The sequence below is a fragment of the Ciconia boyciana genome, chromosome 6, assembly GCF_034638445.1.
Source record: "Ciconia boyciana chromosome 6, ASM3463844v1, whole genome shotgun sequence".
In the NCBI taxonomy this organism is placed as follows: Eukaryota; Metazoa; Chordata; class Aves; order Ciconiiformes; family Ciconiidae; genus Ciconia; species Ciconia boyciana.
Genome location: NC_132939.1, coordinates 59,492,260 through 59,508,485, shown reverse-complemented (window position 1 = coordinate 59,508,485; position 16,226 = coordinate 59,492,260). Strand labels below are relative to the sequence as shown.

Genomic DNA, 16,226 nt, shown 5'->3' with positions numbered 1-16,226 from the left:
TCTCAGATAGCGTATGCACAAGATACTTTCCTGTTTTCAAAAGTGTTATTGCAACTGTTTGCTTCTATAATTAATATATCAGGTAGGTAATTATTCATACACCAGGAAAATGGTGTATGGTTTTTTGAAAAAGATTAAGTCAGAATTTTTGGTAAGTTTCAACTTGGAGAGAAAAGGCTATCAGAGTAGTATCTTGGATGTTACCAGTAATTATCTCTCATGTACTCTGTATCTAGGGCTGTCAGGCTGTTATAATGAAAACGGCAATTTCACATTCAGCAGATCATTTTTGCTATGCAAACTGGAAATTTGAAGTGAAGGACCACATTGGAATGTTTTCTTCATTTATTTTACGCTTTCAAGTGGATCTTACACAGTTTGGCACATACGGCGCTTCACGGGTATTTATTTCATAACAGGTTCTTTGCCGTTATACTTCTGGAGACAACTTCCACTTCTCTGGCTGTTGGATTAGTAGGCAAACCTGAGGTTTCCCACCTGCTTTATAGTTAAAATACACTCAACTTTAAACTACAAACTGTCAAGTATTGTTTTTACCCTCATTCTTCCAGCTAAAATTCCATATTGGGATGATCTGTGTTCCACTCACTTTTAAATTTTTTCTAACATAGTAGGAAAAAGTTATTTATTAAGAGCTGTTCTTTCCAGGTAAGTTATTAGTATCCCTTTTCTTCCTAAAATAATTTTTTTTCCATATGGTATAAAAGGTGGGATGGGCAGTTCAAGCCTCTAGATGATTGCCTAATAGTAAAGAGGCTGAAAAAAGAAAAACCACATTCACTCTTTGTATGCCGTTTAATTACAATCTGTAGCAGGGACATACTCTGCAAATGGATATGCAAGTAGCTGCTATTATTACCCCAGTGTTGGATACTACGGTCCTTTCCGTACTGGTTTTGTGTTTTTCCAGCTGAAGGAAAATCTTTTAAAGTTATTATGTATTTTCTCCACTGTCTCGTTTTGACTCAGACCGTATGAAGCACTAACATGAAAGAAGTCTACAGGGAGAGAACTACACTAGTTTTCAGTGACGAGGTTTATCTGTATTTTAACAGTTAAACCCACTACGTTAATAAAACAAAACTTCTCAACAATAATCCTGCTCAGTTTCAGTATTTTCCCCATTCCTCATATTTTAGAAGAACGTAAGTAGATAAGAATTGTAAAGTACATCTTTAATAAAGTAGACAATCTAAATGCCTGCTTATAAATGTATCTGGTAGTTTTCTACATGCTAGCTGCCTTACAAGAATAAGACCTAGTTACAAGTAGCTACTGCAGTTGTTTCTCCCCAAATTTTCACTCATTTCCTGAAAAAAAGTAACTTCTCATGCCTGAAAATGTCTAAAGTTTACCTACAATTTCAAAAATTCTACCCAGCTTTATTGTTGGGAGAGCAGGAAGGGCATTAATGTGTGCCCTCAGATGCAGCATGTGCATACTCAGGCAAGTTCCATGTTCCCAGGCTAGCAGCCTCCCTTCCACTCTGCCTGCCTGGTGCCCAGCTGCACGATGCAGCAAAAGCCTAACTGTGAATATTGCTGCATCGGATAAAGGGAAAGATGTGGCAGATACTTCTGTCTTCTGTCATTCTGGGGCTTGACATGGAGCAACAGCTCTTGGGGGCGGTTCAATCTTTGCAAGAACTATTGAAAACCATTTAAGTGTTTGTTGCTGACTGATGAAAAATAACGTGTGTTCAGACAAGCGGCATTAAACTATACAAATACACAGATACGTCTATCCCCCTAGCACTTATCAGTTTAAGAGCGTTGAATGATAAATGAGATGCCTGATTTAAGACAAACAAGTTGTCTCAAACGCATCTACTCCAATATGTTGACCTAATTTTAGATTGCCAAGTCAGAAAGCATGTACATCTACTACTGCTGCATCTTTCACTTCACAACTCCCAAGATAAATATATGGGACTGTGTGATTACAAAATCCTTACCCCACAAAGTTGTCTTTCTGCAAGATTTCCGCTGTATGATGTATTTAGAGATAAACCATTAAGAACGAGAACAGAACAATGTTATTTCACTTTTCTAACTGAAATTCAACTATGTTAAATATGAAGCAATGTTCTAGATGAGATTTTTGAAAGGAATTTGTTCTACAAAGTTTAGATTACATTTCTGTACCAAACATTTAATTCAACAAAGGATTGATTACATCAAAAGTGATTGAATTTGAACAGAAAGTAAACAAAAATGCATATTCAATATAGTTTAATATGTATTTTCTGAATTAGAAATATCACTTTCTTAAATGAATGAGAATTTCTAGTGTAATGATCCATTACTCCCCTCCCCCATCACTGAATTACATTATTTATACATATAATACAGAGCCGATTGCAGTTGGAAACAACAATATTAAAATAAATGTTTAATAGATACAAAGGATCTTTTCTCCACAACATAGTTTTTCTGGTGTCTGGACACCAATTTTAAAGTAATTCTCTATTAGCATTAAACTATTTAAGTGCAAAACAATTTTGTTTTAAAAATCTATGATTGCAGCATCCATCTTCCTGAATAACATTTTGAAGCCAGAAAGTAATGACTTTCATTTTCCATGAGTGCATTCCAGGCTGTCTTCTAGCCAACTCTGGTTAAAAAAATCAGTGCAAAATAAACAATGGTGAAGTACTAGTTTAACCATTGAACTTACTTGAATTTAAGAAACATACTTTATTTTACACTATATATATATATAATTTATATATTTATATAGAGAGATTAAATTACACTGGACTTGAAAAGTATAAAGAAAACCAAAAATGTTACTATTTTTTCCTGCAGCACCAAAGGAAGCTTTTTTGTTTTTTGTTTGTTTTTTTTTAAATGAAACCTCTTCCTTGGGTGAGCAGCCTAGCAGTATTAGCTGTAATAAGAACTCATTACATTATTCCTTTGCAAATTACTATGTGATTCACATAATTCCATGTTTACACTCTGCCACATTATAATTTGTGATGCTCTTTGCCTGAAGAACAGCTCCTGGTTCCACTGTCATTACTTCTTGTCCTGTGTTCAGAGATTTGCTAGCAGTAGTGTGATGGCTATACTACAGTTCCACTTGGAGAATTGGCCTGGTTTTGGGATGACAATAAACCCTGCAAACAAAGCAGTTTACATTAATCCAGCAAGAGAACCTGACATTAATTTTATAAAGTTCTTAGCCTGAAGCTAAAATGAGTACAATTTATTTTTACCACTTGCTTACTTTAGACATCGGCACCACCTTTCCTACAAAAGAATCTAAGCCGCTACTGTACCAGTCAAGCAGCACGCAAAAGAGCTTTCAGTAAGTAAGAAAGCGGGTGCGCTTATGACACACAATGAATCTCATCCCAGCATTTGATTTAATCTACCTTGCATTTGGAGTCATTGTGAACTGTGAAACTTTTAAAATCATACACCAAAAAAAGTGATCAGCATTTTATTAGGGTAGCAACAAACAAACCTATTCCAATATTGACAAGTTTGACACCTAACCTGACACAGGGAAATGCTCAATCTCTTATATGCTATTGAATAGTACAAGCTTTGAATAGAAAAATAGATTATCTAACCAAATATTTATTTTGGTAACTGTAAAAGAGAATGAAACACTGAGCAGGAGTTCAGTAAAGATTTCCCATTACAATTTAAGCTGGCATTCAGGAAAACTTTTTAATATTTAACTACATCGCCATTCAAATAAAATGAGACTTACTTCATTTCAGACATAATCCCGCGACTGCGCGGCACCCCTTGCTAGGCAGAGGCTACTGTTCCGGATTAAGGCAACTATACCTTACAGAGAGATCTCAACGGATAGATTCCACTTCAGATTTATGTATAGTAGCCCCTTTTTAATAATTCACAGAAAAGTAACTGTGTATCAGACTTATTTAGGAAAAGCTTAATACCAAAATATCATTTAGTCTTCTTGCAAGGTCATCACTTAGTTATAACAAGCGTCAGCAGGCTGAGGAGCACAATGGCAGCTAAGCTGGAAGCACACCAATGAGCATCACTGGGCAACTCCTTCCTACGTAGGCATGATAAACGCACTTTTAACAATTCCTCTAAACAGCTACCAGCTTAGGTTCTTACCTCAAAATTAAGATCCTGTGACTCAGATCCATCAAACTAGACAAGCTCAGGCAGCAATTGGCACCCAATGTAGAATTAGGTCACATCTTCAGAATCTACAGGAGCTCTTTCTTGCTTGGATCCAAGAACTGAAAGCTCATGACTGATGGAAGAAAACCCTCACCATAGACAGAAGAGGTGGAAGGAGGGCTGGACTGGCTGGATTCAAGTCATGAAGTTTCTACTAAAACCATAACCCACCCTTTTAAAAAACATCTGACCTACCAGTTCAGACACGTGATGAATCTGGATACATTTGTAGGATTTATAGCAGACAGTGCCCATGCATGCATGTGTGTACATACAGGTGCACGCATTTTATATTACATTTATACATAGTAAATTACATGGCGCTTGATTTGGTGCCCTCCATAGATCACACCTGCCAGAACTAGAACGCTTTATTTTTACTTGTTTATGTAGTGGATATCTGATTCAAACACTGTTGAGGTAGACTGAAGTGGGTTGGTCTTTAAACTTGATAGACATTCAGGATGTGCAAAGATACTGCGTATTTCATAAGAAGAGAACAAAAAGTTTCCTAGTTAATAGTTAAGGAATAGATGGTGAAAAGAGGCAGAATTGTAGAGCAAACAACTGAAGCACTTCTGAAAATTTTTACCAATAAAAGTTTTGTTCAAAAGTGATGAAGATGAATCAGAACTCTATAGTTCATTACCGAAGCACTCTTCAGAGGTCTATTACATCCAGCAGCAACTGGAAGGCCTTTCTTGCCAGAAGATTACATTCACTAAGCAACTTTCAAGTACCCCGGAAAAAGACATCCAAAGGTATTATTTTCAGCCTTTAATAAATCAGTGATCCAAACTGTTCATATGCAAATATGTTCTGTATAAGCACACAGGAAGTACTAGGGATGGCATAATATGAAGTCTTTTTCAACAGGCTCATAACCATGCTATACAGATGAAGAGAAAGAAGCTCTATTCTAGTATCAGATTTACACTGTAATGCAACCAATTGTTGGGAAACAAAATGAAGAGTCATTTATTTTCCTACAACTCCTCTAGAAACAGGTGGCACATACTAAAATTCAGTGCGGTGCCTCGTTCCCTGTGAACTACCAGACACTCTGGAATTCAAGTTCCAAGAGTAGGAACAAGGACTCGCTCAGTCCTGGCTTCACCTCCCAGGCCATGAACACTCCCTGCTTTAAAGAGCAGAAGTGCAGAGCAGGTAGCTTTGACTAAGTGAATACCAGGAACTCCTTATATTTCACTCCTTGCTCTGAATTAATTCTGCAACTCTGAGTAGGCAAGCCAGAGGAACACCAAAGTGAAAACAATCTCAAGATCAATATCCTTGGGCTACTGCAGACAGACCATTTACAAAAACTTTGCAAGTACTGCCTTAAAACTTGACCGGGCTACGACAGCACTTCCAGAACTTCACTTCTGTGACAGAGATCAGGAATTTTGTGAGTTCTTCCAAGTACTTAATTTCAGAAGACGTCTTAGACCTTAGGTGTTCATACAAGAAAAGCAAGAATAAGAATTTGGTTTTCAGGCATGGAAGTTTTACCAGTAGTGAGTGTTCTCAGTGTGTCCCGAGTAACAAAAAAGATTATATAGCATTTTGCCATTATATCAGAGCCTTTCAAGCAAGGCCATTTAAGAAGTTACGTTGGGTGTAACATAGGAAGCTTTAGAAAGCCACATCAGAAAAGCAAGCAAGGGCTGAAAAAAAGTTACAGTTTTGATACAAAAGTTACTCTATAAATCTGATCTGTCAAACAAAGGGTGTGAGACTAGAATATTTGTAATTGCATTCTCTGGGAATAATACGATGGGTAAGGTTATTAAAAAAATATATAGAAAGCTCCTGCCTGTAAAGAAAGAATAAAGAATTAGACCACAGTGCTTTTTGTGATTAAACCACCCAGTCTAGTAAACCAGGTGGTAAAAGATGGAATAAAAGCTGCAGCAACTTACTAGTGCAACAGCAAAGCTGCACAGTTTAATAGCCATGATAGAAAACACAAAATAATTGAGATGCGACGACTGCAGATCTGCTGTGCGGGACAGTACATCAGCTTAAAGTTTAAGAACAAACAGATCATACTGAGCAAGCAGCAGAAACAAATTAAGAGACTGTTCAAAAAAGTTTTGAAAATAAATGTAGTCTTTTATTAGCAGTATTATTTTGTCAGCATGTGGGTCTAGCAGGGGGTGGGAAATGAAACAGTTACGAGACCCAAGTCAGGAATTTGATAAAACAATCTTCATCACAACCTCAGAGAGGGTCCTCCAAGCAGGTGCTACATCATCTGCCATCTTAACAGATTACTCGACAGCTGGAATGTGCTGCTTTCGCAGAGGACAGTGTGATTTTTCTTATGTCGATTAGCAATGGGAGAGTATTGAACACAAACTGTTTTAGCACTAGTTGCTAGGGCTATTCCATGTTTATCTATGCATTCTCTGACTTCCCAAAACACACAGGACTCTGCATATTTGGTAAGAATAGACTTGCATGGGTAGGAACGAAAAGCTGTTAACAAATACAATCAGTAAGGTCATTTCCACCCAAGGCTTGTGGCACTCGTAGCTGTGGAGCTGTGGTCTGTTCAGAAAGACCTGCAGCAGTCTTAAGACGAACCCTCCTCACAATTCATGAGATTGCAGGGGGGGAGGGAGGGCGGTATTTTTTAAAAAAATTCCACATATGCTCCAGCCAAAAGTTTGGGGGTTTTTCCAAAGATATGAAACACAAGGTTTCACAACAGAAACTAATTCTATGAAAGATCAGCACATAAGAAATCAGGAAGATACTACTAAACAGAAAAAAAAGCCATCAGTAACTAATGACTTAATGTTTTCTTCATGTAAATTAGAACAGGATTAGTTGGAGCCAAGGATGCAATCATATGTAGTTTCACTGATCTAAACGGCAAGTTTGGACACATGAGCAGGATATGGGAAGTTAATGTCTATGTGCCACTTCACAACGCTCTTGGCACACGCTGAGCCTTCGCCCTGGACAAGAGCGTGCTCCTTCACTAAGGCAGCTCAGCTGACTCTCAGTACCTTGCTGGTGTCAGAACTCTGCACGCCTTTCCTACTTTCTGTTTTGAAACTGGAAGGTAGAAAAAAACCAAAGCAAAGGGGCCAATGTAACAACCAACCAATGTAAAAAAAACCCCAAACCCCCTTTTATAGTTTAATTAGTCTCGTAGCACACTTCACTAATGCAATGAAACCAATAAAAAAAAGGCTGAATTAATGAATGGCCATACAAAAATGGCACTGATTTGTTAAACCCTTTCTGCTATTGCCACTATATGAAATAATCAGATTTTATTATTTGAAGAATATTCCATGGGTAGTTTATTCTTGTCCAGAACTATGATACTCCTGGAGTAATTTGAAAAAGTAATCTGGACCGAGACCTTTGCTTGACAAAAGGGCCCACAGTCCAATACAGTGTTTGAGCAATAATAATATGCCAAAACAGAGTAAGATTTTTCACATGTGTTTAAAATTCTGTAGTCAAATCAGCTGCATTGGTTCTAAGATCTGCATGAGCAACTTATCCAAATGAGTTTCTTATCCAAATGAATCAGCATTTATTAGCATAAGTCTCTGAACTGCATATACTCACTAAATCAGATATTCGTCTCTAATGGAATCATAAAATTAATTCAGAATGTTCAAGGAAGCACATGCTGAACATTCATGTAACATACTACAGAGAAATATTTTGTATGAGATTTAGGGTGATACAGCAAAGCTGATACCTATCTTTACACTGTCTGTATGTTCACTAAACAGAGTTTTAAATATATTATTTGTCTTCTGTTTGCCTTTTTGTTTTTTTCTTTGTCCTAGTAGTGGTACAGAAAAGTATAAATGCTTAAACCGTTTGACACCAGATCTTGGAAAAGCATATAGTAGCATTAAGGAGGTTTCACTTGCAACTTCTGTGTACATAAAGGAACTTTTCTCCTAACAGAGGTGTATTACCATTTTACTCATTGTCAACAAAAAGAAAAGTCAAGCCTGCTAGAAAACCAGCAGACTAATACTAACTAATAATCTGTCTAGTATTAGGCAAGATTACTTCAAGACTAGTATATGACTGGCAAATGGAAGATAAGCATGTTCAAGAGGAAAAAAAATATTTAAAGATGCAACTACTTGCATGCTGGGAAAAAGCACGGAAGTCTTTTGCGAGCAGAAACCCAATTTGGCTTGAGCAATAGGATCTTAAGCTTCATTTAGGTAGTAAGGGCTCACATGCTTAGGACTGGTTGTTTCTCTAGCTTCCTCAAACTACAAAAGTCTGTAAGGTTTAAAATTTTCAGATTAGAAAATAATGAAATTGAGATAAACCAGGGAAAACCTCAGAGAAAAGCATATGGCTTAAGGCAACCCCATCTGGGTTAGTTGTAAAATAAGCGCGATCTTAGCAGGAGAAGATATGAGTGAAATGAGTTTGATAAGGCTGATCAGCACCTACCTAAAATCCAACTTCAAAACCCAGAAAATAATGTGATCATACAAGTTATTTCCTTGAGAAGTTAGAACAACGTTATTAAATAAAGACAAGGAAGACGACACTTTCATGTTCCAAGACATCTTTTGCCAAAGTATCTTCTATGACCATAGAACTTGTGGAAGTTAGATTTGTTTCATGCTCACACTGACTGTTGAGAAACTGGTTTGACCACACAGTTCTTGCATCATTTGATGTAACTGGATGTTCCCAGAAGCTTTCAGGACGGATTTAATTTTGTTCCTCCATTGGTACCTGTTCTTAAATATACATGTGTTATTTACATAGACCACCATAGTGGTCAATCAGTATCTTCTGGAGTACCAGAAAGTTCTCAAGTTCACATAAGACGATTTCCTCAGCTTTAGTCTACAGAGTATTTTCGCCTAAGAGACAAACGGAGTCCTACCTCAGTTAGACTGGGCTCAAAGTAACTAACTTTTTTCACTGAAATGTCTCAAAAGTGCCTTTGAAACACTTCAGTAAATATCATTTGTTTGGCTCCTTCATCAGTTAACACAGAACCACTGCTGCAAGGGTGACGCAATCCCTAGCCCACTCAGATGGAAGGGCAACGTCTCAAGTCTTTGCCTAAATTGGTTCCAAGAAAATTTTGCAGCCAAAGTTTTAAACTAGTTTAGTTCTAGTTCAGGTGAGTTTAGTTCTAGACTAGCCACAGTTTCTCTAGACAGAAAATGCTTGAATCATCTGAGTAAGCCATATCCTCAGGCCTGTAAATCCAGCATTCATTAGGTAAATGTCAAGATCTAAAGCTGGAATAAAGAACATACCCTGCACCAGAGTCCATGGAGGAAAGAGCTCCTGTAGAGTCCTAGAAGGAACAACAATGCTCTGCCCCAGCTCCTATTTGACAGGTAGGCAGAGAGAATCTAGATACATCCGTGTCTGTGTTCTACTGAATCTGAGTTTAAACAAGTTTGATAAGTGGTTTGATAAGTATTCTATTTCGTATTACGCTAGTCCTAAAAAAAATAAGTATCATGAGACATGACCTTATCAGCAAGTTTTAAACATCAAAACATATGCATCATCTTAAGATGAAGTGAAACATTTACTCAGAGCAGGTTACAGGATGCGATCAACTTCTTATTTTAAAATATGGCAAGTTAACAGCTTTCATTGTGGCCATTTGTTCAGCACAGTATGATAGCATAAGACCACCTAGGGACTGCAAGATAAATTAAAACTCAAATGTGGAAAGGACTATTGAAAGTTATCTACATTTACAGTTCAATCACACATTTTTATTTAACATCAGTATACAGAGGACAACCCCAGCAAGTTATTTTGTAATGTCAAGTATTTAGTAAAGTTCTTCAGCTGTAACAGTGACAATAGAACAGCTAAAAATAAGCAGTATGAAACAAACATGATCTTCTTAAAATTATAAATATACCAACAATACTTCTTAAAGCTTAATTATTGCAACAGTTAAATTAACAATAGTTCATGTTAGAAAGGCTCTATGAAATTTATTCAAGTTGTCAAGAAATTAGATGGAAGTGTAAAAAGGAAATACATATGAATTTTACTTTTGATTTTCACTAAAGGTAGTCAATACAATTTTGTACAGTATCACCTAACATGTCAATCTTTAACAAACTCCAGTATACAGAATTCATAAAATGCAGAAAAAATATTGTTTAATCTTTACATGTAAATTGACAGTAAATTAACTGACACAAATTTTATTATTGTAACATAAGCAGGCCAGCATTTTAAATATTAATTTAGTAGCTTTATGTTGTTAAAGGGGCAGACATATACAGTCATTCCAAGTACATAATCAAATTTTAAGAGGTGATAATTCAGAACATGGGTTTTCTAAAAAGTGTTTAGTAAAAGTCATGTTATTTCCTAATCCAGACATCCTCATCATAAAGCCTTTAAAGGGTTACGATCTCTCTTGGCTTTACTGGAGCCACTAGTCACACCTTCTCACACACGCACATGCATAAACACACATACCTTGCTATAAATATCACACCAGTGTACTAGGTTTAAATTCACCCTGATAATGCGGGTATGCTATGTGCAACTTTGCTATTATGCACATTACAGAAAGCTTCAAATTTCAGCATGGTAACCTGAAGTCATATAGCTGTGTTTCAGTTTCACTATAATCATCCCTGAAGTTTATACAGATACCGTATCACGTTGAAAGAAATCTATTTGATAGTACTTAAATACCAGCAATTGAACTTCAATTGTAATGATGAAATGCTCCTTTCCATTGAGGAAGAATTAGTATGTATAGCTGCTCATCTCACTCAAATATAGTACATGAATGTTTAAGTACTTTCAGTAAAACAGAAGTCATACTAAAACATGATACTGTACTACAATTGTAGTTAACTAGAAAATTCAAGGATGTTATAATTTAAGTCTAAGTTTTCCTGTACAATAAGTCAAATAAATAAATTCCATGTGCATTTGTTTTACAAAATGGTAGCATGTTCGTCTTGCTAGGTTATACACTGCCATTTCACCTGTTCATACTTCTGGCCAATCTTACCTTGAGCTTTCTTACAAAGGAAACAACTCATCAGCAACTTTTACTTAGATAAAATGGAGTCACTGTACAAGATGGTGAATAGTTAATTCTACAGTCAAACACAGAAATCATATAGTTTCTCTGACCACTAAGTTCAGAGAAAACTTGTTTTGCATATCCAGGAACCACTTTGGTTGGGGGGGAGCGCGTGTGGTGTGGTGTGTGTGTTGGTTTTTTAATGGCTTCTGCAGGTCCTGTAATTCAGTTTGAAGTAGCTATAAAGATAACACATTAAGTTTACCTTACTTCTTTTAAAATTCTTTTTCTACGTTTTCAGATTAATGCAACAGTTCTATAGTCCCATTTGGGTTTCCCATCAGGGTCTGGGAAAGATGGGGGGGAGAGGAGACAGCTAACTGTCACCACATTGAGAAGAAAGTTCATACTCTTGTTAAGGCAACCTATTTTTCTCACCAAACCTTCTTCATCAGAAACAGGCTAACAAAAAGTGAGAGTAAAAAAATTGAAACTAATGAATCGTGAGCCTCATTCAACTTGTTTCTTCCTGAATTTTGCCACTCACTTGACCTCACTCTGATTGGGAGTTAGTACAACAGTTCTGGAAGTGCAATGCAAGAATGGTATATCCAGTGAGGAAGCTCAAGGTATGATTATGTATACACTGAAGCAGTAATTTGGAAAGTTTATAAACAAACTGTCAGGACACTCTAAGCACTGTACAGCCTATCAGCTATCATAAGGATCATGACTGAAGAGACATTTCTGGATCTTTTTTTTCCACTAAGGGCAACACCAGCCCTACGAGAAAAATGAAGAGAATTTGTCATACACCGTCCAATTATCCAGTGCGTCTTTTGTTGGCTATTAAAAATGAGAGGGAAAGGTAGCACTGGCTCAATGGAAATTATGTTAGACACCGCAAGCCTGCTTCAGTTTTCCATCCAATTTTTTCTTTAGGCTGGCAGTGGCATTAATTTAACGACGGCCTTTTGAGGCAATGATGGGAAAAGCAGCAAGATTCAGAGGCTTTCACTCTACAGTTGGCAGACAAAAACGTGATGGAGTTTTAAGATCACTTGGGGACCCACATTTCAAAAGGAAGACTAGAAATAGCAGCTTTAAACCCCAGAGTAATGGAATAGCCTAGGATAAAACAGCTGGTGAAACAGAAATGAATGGTATATAACCCAGTAAGAAAGACATTACCATGAGTGTTTTATACTTTGACAATTTTCTTTAAATAAAATTAAGTGCTTTCCTAGAAACAAAAAGGATGCTCATAACCTCCTTCTGGCACAAATATTTTCCTATCAAATCCCTGTAAACATGCCACCAAAATTTAGTTTTTACCAGCAGAGTGAGCTCACTAGAAATGCAAGTGAAATCAGAAAAACAAATTCATTTGAATATTTCTAAGTAAATACTTCCTAAACAATATGGCATTTACATCAGTGTGCAATATATTAATTTTGAAAGTGATAACTTCAGCATGAAAATTACTTACCTGTAATTAAAGTTTTCCATATTGGCCAATACATAAATCCTGATTTTTTGGTACTGCATACTTTATCTCTGAAATATTTGAAATGTCATATTCCAAATCAAAGTCAATACACAAAAATATTTAAGTTATACTCAGTCTAACAAAACCCACCTCAGCCACTGAAATAAATTTAACAGTGTAGTGTTTAGTAGTACGCAAAGGAGTTTTAGAACAAAAAGAAAATATAGGTCACAATAGAAATCTGAGGCACTGCTGTACGTGTATAAAGTTAATTCATAAGACGTGAATTGCACTGAGTCACAGAACTGATAACTGCTTTAGTATTTTCATTTAGGACAAACATTTTAAATAGTTTAGTGTTCGCGGGGGGTGTTGTTTTTTTTTTTAATTAACGCTGGATCTGTAGTTTTTAGGCACAAAACACTTTTAGGTAACACCCTCCTCCCTTCTCCCCAGAAAAGGGGTTTACAATTTCTAGGTTTAGATTCAACCTTTAAAAATGCATTAAGATGCAGAATGGACATAGCTCTCTACACATATCTATGTTGTGACAAATTTGATAACATCTCAAAGAAACTTACATTATACAAACAGTTTTAAGAAAAATTATTGAGTTTTACTTAAAGGTTTATAGCAATGAAGATGTATTATATAAATATATACAGTACCTCCACTTCAAAAGTCAGATTTATGAACCAAACGGTTAAAACCTAATGAACATCAGATTTTCATTTAGGTTGCCAAACGTGGCAATATTCAGGTATTACCAGATTATTTCTTTTTCTTCAGGTGATAACCTACACCCCCTTTCAGAATTTTTCACAAAAATAATGGTCCTTTTTGCTAGATCAACTCTTGTAATGTTTTCATAGCTGTATTCCTTTAAAATGTTACTGGCAAACAAAGCTATTGTAGCACAAAGTACTTTTTAATAAAATAATCACCACGTTTAGCTTCATTCAAAATTTAGCTTGCTATACATTGGACAGAAGAAAAATAAAGTTTTATCTGTGTTCAACTGCATTAACAACAAGAGTTAAAACTAGTAATATATTTTAATGAAGGTTCAACCAATAGAACAGGTGCCATCAAAAAGCACGAGCTTGTCGATGATCAAATTGCCTAACAAAACTGACAGTAACATAACACTGGATCTACTTAGAGAAAGCTTGCATGATTTTCCCTAACTTAACAAATACATAAATCAAAAATTAGAGTTCCTCGATAATACTGATTCACAATTTCAAGAGCATAAACTACAGTCAGTAAAGGGCTCACAAGTCTGTGCATAAAATGGCTGACATTTTAATAAGAAGTGGTTTTACACTAATTGCAGGCCACCACAGAAAAGTATGGAGGAACAAAACACTTTGGTTTTAATTTTTTCAGAGGCTCACATTTCTCATTAGACTTAAAAGCAGCAGCTTTTCATAAGCTACTCTCACTGGGAGTGCTGTATTTTGTAGAAAACATTAGAAGGATTATAATTATTTTAGTGATTGACAGGTTTTACTTCAATTTTTACATAAATAGCTTTCACCATATTGTGGTTATGCTTAAGTATAAGAACAATGATCAATAGTTTAGATGCACAGTATTTATTTCTTCTGCTGGAAGGCAACTATACTTAATAATTGTATCCAAGACACTTCAAATCATTCAGAAATATGGCATGCAGTATCCAAAAGTATGGCTCTGAGGATTTTTTTTTTTTTTTTACATTAAGCATAAAGAAATTTTATGTTCAACATTCATTTATATTTCAAGAAAACTACCTATTCAGAGTTCTAGTTCTTTGATGCAGCATTAAGGATTAAAACTTACCACTTTACCAGGCCTTGCCCATGTGCAAATAAATCCCTCCTGACAAGCAGTGACTATACAGTCTTCAAGAAAAATTAACACAGTCAGTCTTTCATGTGCTATCTTTTTACAGATAAGAGGCTCTAACAAGGGAACATCTTCCATTCGGGGACAGAGAGGTGTTCCCAAAGTTTTAGCTGGGTCCGTTTTGGTTTTAGTAACTAGGTTCAGTTTGTCACTGCTCTTGCTAGATATATGTCCCATGCTATGATTTCTCTTGTGATCTTTTTCATGGTGTCTTTCCTTCCGATCATGTAGCGATAAGGTTGCAAATTTACTAACGCCAGAAGCAATGGCACCATCCATGACACTGCTTTTACTGCCAGCATTTGAGACTGCAGAGTGTGGAAGGCTGTTTGACCGTGGAAGAGGAGGGGGTACAGAGTTTCCAGGTGTTGTGATACTGTTTCCATTACTTCCTGGGTTAGTTCCACCACTTCCAGCAGGTGGACTTGTGGCATTCATGACATTTGTATGTGTCCTTGCTCTTGAGAGAGGTTGGTGGGGGAAGAGGATATCTTCTGTAAGATCCCACAAACAGAGCTGTGTGTCCTGGCCTACTGAACCAAATCTATACGTAACACTTACTGGACGACTGTCTGTAGAGTTCCTTTTGGATAGCCTAGATTGCGTACTATTTGCTCGATCTCTGCCAAAATGAAGGTCTTGGAAATCCTCATCACTTCCGCTAAATTCCATCGGGTCACTCTCTTCTACACTAGTGGTATATGGATCAAACGCAACAACACTGACCCATGATTTATGTCCGTGGCCTCTTGCTATTACTCGACAGTCCACGAAAGACCAAACTGTTACCAAGTCATCCTCTCCACCTGTCACTATGTATTTCCCATCCGGACTCCAACACACACACAGCAGTCCTCCAAAGTAGCTTTTCATTGTACCATGCAATTCCACCGAATCAAAGTTAAACACACGAAGAAAACCATCCTGGCTCACACATGCCAAGAACTTCCCATCTGGGGAAAAGGCAAATTCATTCAGGGCACCCTCACCTACTGTCCATTTAAGCAGAGGGTTTCTTGTGGATTTACTCTTGCAAGTGTGAACTGCAAAACTTTCTCCTTGTTTAAGTAGCTGGTAGTGCGGGGCTGTGGTACCACAAGTGTGCTCCACGTTATACAAGTACATATTGCCACTGGAATGAGCTACTAGGAAAAGGCTTTCCGAACCTGGTACCCATTTTACACAGGTTACTCTGGACTTGTCTATTAGTCTCTGTGAAAAACAAAGAAGATACAAATCAGAAAGTCTGAAAATTAAAGTTTTACTGATTAACTGTAAATCTGAGCTTTCTGGTAGGATGGGGAACAATACTTAAGCAAAGTGAACTCAACTTTCTAGAAAAGAGCTATATTACTGTATTTGCAAAAACTTATCATCTTACCAGGCAGTAAAGAGGAAATTATTTTTAGACAAAGTGCTACCAAAGGTTATTATTACGGTCCAGTAACATTCCACAAAGAACATACTTCAATCAAGCCAACCTGTTGTTATGAATCTAAAGGTAGTGTTCTTAGGTTTACTTTTTGCTGTATAGATTGAAGAGCATGAAAAGGAAACAATCAAGAAAACACAGAATGAGCTAAAGGGAAAAAAGGCAGTTACTCATCTGTACTAC

At 36.6% G+C, this 16,226-nt stretch overlaps 1 protein-coding gene across 10 annotated transcripts in view; it reads right to left on the bottom strand.

Annotated features, from left to right (window-relative positions):
• Window positions 1-2,013: 2,013 nt before the first annotated feature.
• WDR20 (WD repeat domain 20) overlaps window positions 2,014-16,226 on the bottom strand; it is a 47,826-nt gene continuing 33,613 nt past the window's right edge. The window contains exons 3-5 of one of the 10 annotated variants that reach the window (XR_012042950.1): window positions 14,546-15,823; window positions 4,128-11,471; window positions 2,015-3,142 (exon numbers count right to left, since the gene is read on the bottom strand). Coding sequence is in view for 7 of the 10 variants with exons in the window: in XM_072864099.1 (XP_072720200.1) it covers window positions 11,325-11,471; window positions 14,546-15,823 (1,425 nt within the window). In the remaining 3 variants the exon portion in view is untranslated. Of the gene's footprint in view, window positions 12,790-14,545; window positions 15,824-16,226 lie in introns of all 10 variants that reach the window. The other 9 variants (XM_072864104.1, XR_012042951.1, XM_072864105.1 and 6 more) reach the window with 9 other exon arrangements.